We start from the raw sequence: 7,860 nt of genomic DNA on the forward strand, positions 1-7,860 counted from the left end.
CTAATAAAGTTGGTAGGAACCGGTCCCAGGCAGCTTGATGAGGATGCAGAAGGAGGCGTTGGAGGCTCGCATTCTCGCAGGAATTGCGCGAGAATGTCAGCGTCTATCGTGTCCATCTCGTTGCTTGTTGTTGATCTGGTAGTTCTCGGAATGAGTGAGGGATAACGTGGGCAAAAGTGGGCTATGACGGTCCAATAGACACATCAGTTGAATTCAAATTTGTCATCGTCATGGCGTCAACCAAATCCCAGCTGTTGCAGGTGTGAATGGCTCTCACTTTGGCTTGGGCGGGACATGTTGAGTCACGCTGAGGTAGAAAACCAAATCTCTACCATGAATGATGCGCACTTCTTGTCCATTTATTTGTGCCTTCAGGAGATCCCTAAACCTGAATCATACACTGTAATTAGCGATTTCAACCATTTACCAGGTCGGATCCTTCAGAAAGGTGGTTCTACAAGATTGTAGCGGTGGTATCGAGCAAGTCTCAATCAAATGTCATGGATACGTTTTTTTTAATTTTTGAAACCTTTAAAAAAAATGATGTAGAAACACAATTGTACTGTAGTAACGTTAGCCTCTTTTTTGCTGACGCGCAGTGCCAGATTAATGGTACGAACCCTTAAATAGGAATATCAGTCTCTATAACTATATAGAGAGGGAAAATTGTTTACTAAGGATCCGATATCTTTGGAGGGGCATGCGGACTCGTGGACAATGTGTAGCGTTGATCTCGGTGGCAACAGCGCTGATATACACGTCGCCTTTACTTTTATCGAGAACGTCAGGGGACTGGGATTTCTGGTACATTTGGGACGATCGCACCAACTTCGTCGAGAACCCAGTACTTCACAGTTCGTGGAGCTTTGAGACGCTCTTAAACATGTCCACGATGGTGAGACTCCACGTGTACGAGCCTCTGGGATGGTTATTGAAGTATATTATAGTACAGACCGTGGGGTTGGATGCCTGGTGGGTTCGAATGATGTCGATTCTCACCCATTTCGCAGCAGGATTCGTCTTGGCGAAAGTCTCAGCTTTAGTCCTGGACATTGACTATATGATGACGGCGTTGAAGCGATCACAGAAGAAACATAGTCAACTACACTTCCACGCTTGTTGCATGAGCGCAGTTGTGCTTATGATTCATCCGCTTCACGTTGAGGTTATTGCCTGGCCGTCAGCTCAGCCGTATACACTAGCAGCTCTTTTCAGCTCCTGGGCTCTGTTTGTCCACGTGAAAAATGTCCACCAAAATTTGAACAACTTCCTAGGAAGCAATAACGCTGAAATAGCGGGCAGTGGCAATGGATTGGTCTTCAAAACACTAATTAGTGGTGGATCTACCTCAAGCAGCATCTGCGCTTCTGGTACGGTCATACTCTTGCAGCTCAATATTATTTTTTTTCTTACAATTGTGCTGTTGTACTATGCTATTTAGGGCTTTATCTCTGCGCTCTTCTATCGAAAAGTTCAAGTTTGCTATTACCTGTGGGTTTCTTTCTCATGGATCTGTGGGTGTATCTACAGCTATTTCCTCAGCAACACGGTGTCAAAATGAAACAAATCGGCGTGTACGCTGCTAAACTGGCCCCTTCAGTAGTAATTCTGCTGGTGTTTGTCTTTGTCACGGCTTTCTCGAATTCTCAAGGAGGAGTTCCAGACGTTGTTTCGCTATCGCTTGGTGAACGAGTGTTGAAAGCTTTGAATTCGCCATTGTGGATCGTACGATCCCTTGTGTGGCCTTCGGAACTACGCCCACACTACAGGATTCAACCAGGTGACCTAAGCTTCTCAAATCCGGAATGTTTACTGTCATCAGCGACAACAGTTTTCGTTTTGGTGCTGACGATTTGGACTTCATGGCATCGAGGCGTCTCGAAGCATTCGCTAGCATTAACTTTCTTCATTTGCATGCTGATGCCTGTGTCTGGATTCATTCAGCATGGAATAATTACTACAGCAGCGAATCGATATGGATATCTACCTAGCATCATCGTAGCGCCCTACGGTGGATGGGTAGTCGCTTGCTGTTTATTCCAAGAATGTAATGCGCCAGATGAGAGCGATCGACTAACTGCTCCAGCTTGGGATACACCAGAGCGCGAGATACCACACAATTTACGCACAAAACAGACAAAAAGAATCCAAAAATTTACGATTCACACAACTAAGAGCTACGCCTGGAGTATCTATGTTCTATTGGTCGGGACTCTGCTGTCAATTTCACATGATCTCTTGACTCAATGGAGAAACGAAGACTTGTTATTCCGATTTTCTCTTCGGTAAGATATTTGTATTATTGTTGAAAAAAATATGCACTCATTTTGCTGTGGTTACAGGATGGATCCAGCCGACTGGAAAATTTTAGGACAGCGTGCAGAGTATCTGCTTCATGCTGGACGCTGCAGTCCAGACGACACCGAATGTCGACAGCTTTGGGTCCTCGCGCACGAGTTTTCTCCACGTGGTACTCTCAAGTCGCACTTGTATCGACTTCATCTTCTCGCAGCTTTAGGGTATACGGATCGTGTTTGCGATGGCTACTTCAAGCTGCTGGAAACGCACCGAGAGAACAGTTCAGTGCACAACAATGCTGCGGTGTGTTTTGTCATGCGCGGTATGCTTGCTGAAGCTCGCCGCGAGTTTTCTGAAGCTGTTCACATTCCCGATATTGCTGAGACTATGGCTGTCCATGCTCAAAACTTACGCGAGTTCGACAAATGGGAGATAAAGCGAACACGGTATCGTGTGGAGGAAGTTCCTGGCTTTGAAGGAACTATAACGTACTAGTCGTCATGATCTACCCACGCCATACGATTTCTCAAGCAGCACAATCGAGGTCATGTGAACTCTGTTACATTTAAAAGATTTGGATTACATGTATTTGTTTGCGGCAATTTGGTAAGCTTGGATAATGCTAAAAGAACATAGTTTCAGTATTTGAATTTGCTGATCGAGCAGAGGTACACTGCTGAACACCGCTTTGGAGAACGTTAGCGTGAGTGGAGGGTTTTGTTACGAAGAATCCGCTCATTTTTCATTTTTTTTTTGAGAGTGGTTCGTGTTCCAACCTAGGAAAGAGGGGGTGAAATGTAGTTCAAATCAGCTCGGAGATTACCATCGGAGGCGAGCGGGTGCGAGGTCGCGTAGCCGCAGCAATCCGCACGGGGTGCCCCCCGAAGGAGGGCCGTGCGGTATTTGCGAAGGCGGGCCCAGCGCCGAGCTCCTCAGCGAGCCGAGGCCTGCCTACCCCAGGTGAGAGAATCGTTTTGTCGGCAGTCGCTGCGCTCCTGCCTTTGCGACGCGCAGCGGAGCAAATCGTAAGACCGAAAATGACATCCGTCCTGGAGATTTTGGTAGAGTAAGCGGCTTATCTTGATGTTTGTAAGTTGTACATGTCGCTAGGTTGGAACAGCCTTTTTTTTTAATAAAAAATTGTGAGGACTAAAATTTGTATCTGCAACATCGCTATACACATTGTATACACCCCCGAAATCTCACCATGGACGCGCCGAAGACACTCGAGGAGGAGGACTTGGAGGCCGAGCCGGACCAGTTTCTTGCAGACCTGCCTCCCTCAGGCCGCGGCGAAGGCTCTGGTGCCTCTGCATCAACCTCCGGACTGCAACCCACCCCGTCAGCATCGTCGTCCGCCGCCTCGGAGCTGCAGGAGCGCCGTGCACAGGTGGGAGCCAGTCCGTATTTGGCCCCGTTCACGCCCAGTGGATCCCCTCCGAGGCCCAAGACGCCGTCCACCACTGGTGGACGCTCGTCCACTAGCAGCAGTCGAACTACCAAGCCGCAGCTTGTGCCCATGGGGCGAGGAGCAGCAGGAGGAGCCTTCGGAGCGGGCCCCGCGCTCCCTCGAGACGACGTGGTGAAGCATTTGCCGCCCAAATTGCTCGAAACGCTGGTGGACGTCGTGCGGACGCTGGACCAGCTGGCGGACGGCGTAGCGGACTTCCGTCCGGATCAGTTGGGCTTCCTCAGTGACAAGGCCCAGCGATACGTGGAGCTGCTGCAACAAGCGGACAAAGCGGCTGCTGAGTACAGCGCCGACATCCCATTGCAGGTGCTACGAATGATGGAGGAAGGCTCCAACCCGGAGCTATTCACGAAGAATCAGCTGGACAAGTGCCAGGAGGAAAGCGGACAGGCAGCGGCCAAGGTTGAGACTCTCGAGATGTTGAAGGGAGCGCTACAAACCGGACTAAACGAACTCAAGTGACGCACTTCTCAGTGCAACGTGATTCTACGTCAGTCATTCCATTCATTTTCTATAGAATCTCAGGTTGGAAACAAAAACAAATATTTACTTACCAAGGTCGATAATCTTGGGCGGATTTACGTTAGTGTTGGTCTTTTGAATGGATCAAGTTTCAAATTCGATACTCGGTGAGGCATCGTTTCGTAAAAGTTCGCCTAACGCTCGGACGAACTCTTGTGTATCCTCTACCACTGCTTCCTGCATTATAGCCCGAAACGTTCTACCTGCCCAGTCATCGGCGTTTTCTGTTATATACGGCCCGGGAGTCTGTCGTGTACAGGACTCTACCAACACTCCACAGCTTGATCCTTCCAGATAGGGGCGCATTCGGCCCCACGTCGTCTCGTTGACGTCCATCCCACTGAAGATTCCTTCGCCCTCTGAAAAGATCTTCCAAATGATCACCACTTGGTTGTTATCGCGAAATCGCCTCGACAACACACGTTTCAACACAGATACAGTGGATCCGTCGGCCAGTGTCTTCTTCACTCGGAACTTAAAGGCCACAGTGTTGCCAGCGTCCGATAAATCCTCGTACACTTCACGGTCGATTTGTCGATGTGGCAGCTTGGAGACCTCCCACATGCCATTGCACGTGCGCTCGAAGTCGAATGGATACATAAACTTATTCACGTACTGAACGTAGTCTACGTCTCCGTCTGGATTGTGGCGATGGATGTAACTGACTGTCCCCACAGGCACCGAGTCGACGTCACATTCGTTTAATACACTGTCGACTCGAGCGTAGCTTTCATTCACCTCCCGAAGATAGACTTCATACAGCATAGCATCAGACGACTTCAGATGTAGCCACTTGAGGTCGTCGATCTGATCATGCATATCAGCAGCTTTAATCTCACCAGTTAGCGAAATATTTAAGAATCCCTTTCGAAGTGCGATCATCATTTTCTCGATGTACGCATCTTGGGAATTGACGATGTCCGAGAGCCTCTTGTGTTCTGCTTCTACTAGATAGCGTTGCTCGCGTTGTTGCGTTGCCACTTTCCTCCAGAACGATTTCGAGAGCACTAAATCCGTCCGCGCGGTGGTCTTCGTCCCTTGCTTAGCTTCGATGAGCTCTTGTAATTGCTTCGAGAGCACGTTCACCGTGTGATTCAGCTGGTCGCGCTCGTCTTTTAGTCGTTGACGATACTTGTGGCGTCGGTCGGTTTCATGGCACACTTTGCTCTTCTTGGCTCGTGGTTTGTCACCGTCACTCGTTTTGCTCAGATGACCCTCGACTTCATGCCCTCGCAACAAAGAGGCGTCACTGTTAACAGGAGAGACAGCCAGCCAGGTGGGAGGTGATTCACCAGCATATTGATTGCTGCCGAAGGACTTGCGAGGTGTGAAAAGAGCCTCCTCTTCGAGGAACGCAGTCACTTGCTGGAGAAACTCGAGGTCGGTTGACATTCTTTGTACGTGGTGGTGAATTCGTGACTGATCAGTGCGCCGTCATCAAAGCCTTATCGAGGCTCGATTCGAGCCGTTGTGGTAGCAGAGGCAACACCGGATGCCGCCTTTACCGGATAGCATATGTGATTTGTCAAGCTGACAGAATGCTAACTTGGTATTGGACAAACCTTAAATAAGGTATTATTTTTTTTAATCTCCAAGCGCGAGACGTTCATTAAAGCACGTGCTGGAATAATCAATGCGCACCTATCTTCGCCACAAGTCTTGACTTCGACAACACAGTCATGGACACTAAGGAATACAGACAGCATGCACGCTGTCTTGCTGAGTATCCGATACTGTGATAACGTAAAGGAAATCCAGCTCCACATTCAACAAACGACCCGGTAGCTCAAAAGTTATGATACACCTATAAACGTACTTCACAGTTTGTATACCCTGTCATATCTGCCCAAATAATAAGATCGGAGCTCCAAGGCGTGAATGTCAATTATGTCAACTACTATTAATAAATCGGAGGTTATAACGACACGACAAACGTGTAAAATACACATCTCATTGTATGTTGGGATGAGTTCGAGCTAAAAACAGCTGAGTCATCTCAAATTGAACATTAGCTAGAGTACATATACCTCAATGAGGGGTGTACAGTACCTCCCCAACAGTCTACACTAGTCCTATCCGGCTCCGGCATACATATATGTATGTATATACATACTCTCCCTCAACTCTCACATTATTAACCTATCATTCTAATAAACTCTGTGGATGTGGCAGCTATTCTTTGCAAGGTGAACCCCTCGAGTGTCAACGTTGCTGACACTGATTTTGTCAATTTCGAGTTCGGCAAGTCACGTCAAGAATGTGTCTGCCCCCTTAGGAATACGGAAATGTGATAGCCTTACTGTATTTTGTGTGCTTTATCATTAATAGCACCGCAACTCTACGACATCTCGATGCACGTGCATCCAGCAAGATAATGCATCACCCTATTATACAATCTATACGTGGTACTTGGGGTGGATAGTTCGAATTATAACAACGGCCTTGATGACGGTACGTTCAGGTCCGTACCATCATTTAAAGTGCAAGCAAAGTACAATTCCTTCCAATCAGGCACATTTGGTAGGACTCAGTCACCTTGACACATCACATGTGTTATCTGATTCTGGTAAAGGTGGCAACTGCTCGATTAAACATCGATGACGGCGCTCTGGTCAGTCACAAATTCACCAGTGAGCAGAAGAATGTCAACTGACCTCGAGTTCCTCCAAGAAGTCACCGTGTTCCTCGAAGAGGAGGCACTGTTTACGCCTCGCAAGTCTTTCGGGAAAAGTCTACACTACGACGATACAGTGCACAACTGGTCCACTCTTTCCCCAATTTCTTCACTGGATGACGACGGGTTGCTGACACGAGGTATTGAATTCGAGGGTGACCTGAGCAATATCTGTGAGGGTGGCAAACCACTCATTAAGAAGAGCAAGGCTCGCAGTGGAACGGATAGACGCCAAAAGTATCGCCAGAGAGTGAAGGATGAACGCGAAGATCTTCAACGAACGGTGAATGAGCTATCGCAGCAACTAAGAGAGATTATAGAAGCGAGGCGCGGTACGAAGACCGCAGTGCGGACGGACTTGGTGCTTTCTAAGACATTCTGGAGAAAGATCGCCACGCAACAGCGAGAGCAGCGGCGTCGAGTGGAAGCAGAGCACAACAGGCTCTTAGAGATCGTCAATTCTCAGGAAACATACATCAAGAACATGGGCATTGTACTCCAAGACTGCCCGAAGACGATCACATCTCTTGATCAAAATAGTTCTCTCGCTTCGTACGATCGAATTGATGACCTCAAATGGATTCGGCTGAAGTCATCAGATGCTACGCTGTATGAAGTCTATCTCCGGGAAGTGAATGAAAGCTACGCTCGAGTCGACAGTGTATTTAACGAATGTGACGTCGACTCGATGCCGGCGGGCACGGCCAGCTCAACCCATCGCCACAATCCAGACGGAGACGTAGACTACGTTCAGTACGTGAATAAGTTTATGTATCCATTCGACTTCGAGCGCACGTGCCATGGCATGTGGGAGGTCTCCAAGCTGCCACATCGACAAATCGACCGTGAAGTGTACGAGGATTTATCGGACGCTGGCAACACTGTGGCCTTTAAG

The 7,860-nt window shown here is 48.3% G+C and overlaps 3 protein-coding genes across 3 annotated transcripts; 2 read left to right on the forward strand and 1 right to left on the reverse strand.

The window, feature by feature from the left end:
• The first annotated feature begins 675 nt into the window (after window positions 1-675).
• On the forward strand, window positions 676-2,994 carry PPTG_03423 (hypothetical protein). Its single transcript, XM_008896099.1, has 3 exons — window positions 676-1,370; window positions 1,442-2,285; window positions 2,343-2,994. The coding sequence occupies exons 1-3, from the start codon at window positions 701-703 to the stop codon at window positions 2,791-2,793; spliced, it is 1,965 nt and encodes a 654-aa protein (XP_008894347.1). The 5' UTR covers window positions 676-700; the 3' UTR covers window positions 2,794-2,994.
• Window positions 2,995-3,487: 493 nt separating this feature from the next.
• Window positions 3,488-4,394, forward strand: PPTG_03424 (hypothetical protein). The gene has a single exon (XM_008896100.1). The coding sequence runs from the start codon at window positions 3,506-3,508 to the stop codon at window positions 4,229-4,231; it is 726 nt and encodes a 241-aa protein (XP_008894348.1). The 5' UTR covers window positions 3,488-3,505; the 3' UTR covers window positions 4,232-4,394.
• Window positions 4,224-5,703, reverse strand: PPTG_03425 (hypothetical protein). The gene has a single exon (XM_008896101.1). The coding sequence runs from the start codon at window positions 5,681-5,683 to the stop codon at window positions 4,376-4,378; it is 1,308 nt and encodes a 435-aa protein (XP_008894349.1). The 5' UTR covers window positions 5,684-5,703; the 3' UTR covers window positions 4,224-4,375.
• Between the last annotated feature and the right edge of the window lie 2,157 nt (window positions 5,704-7,860).

The sequence above is a fragment of the Phytophthora parasitica genome (assembly GCF_000247585.1).
Source record: "Phytophthora parasitica INRA-310 unplaced genomic scaffold supercont2.4, whole genome shotgun sequence".
Classification (NCBI taxonomy): Eukaryota; Oomycota; class Peronosporomycetes; order Peronosporales; family Peronosporaceae; genus Phytophthora; species Phytophthora nicotianae.

Excerpts from the sequence above, each read along its gene's own strand:
- PPTG_03425 (XM_008896101.1), bottom strand. The coding sequence starts at position 5,683 with ATGTCAACCGACCTCGAGTTTCTCCAGCAAGTGACTGCGTTCCTCGAA.
- PPTG_03423 (XM_008896099.1), top strand. The coding sequence starts at position 701 with ATGCGGACTCGTGGACAATGTGTAGCGTTGATCTCGGTGGCAACAGCG. Across the intron at positions 1,371-1,441 it reads AAGCAGCATCTGCGCTTCTG|GGCTTTATCTCTGCGCTCTT; the intron begins GTACGGTCATAC and ends TATGCTATTTAG. Across the intron at positions 2,286-2,342 it reads TTATTCCGATTTTCTCTTCG|GATGGATCCAGCCGACTGGA; the intron begins GTAAGATATTTG and ends CTGTGGTTACAG.
- PPTG_03424 (XM_008896100.1), top strand. The coding sequence starts at position 3,506 with ATGGACGCGCCGAAGACACTCGAGGAGGAGGACTTGGAGGCCGAGCCG.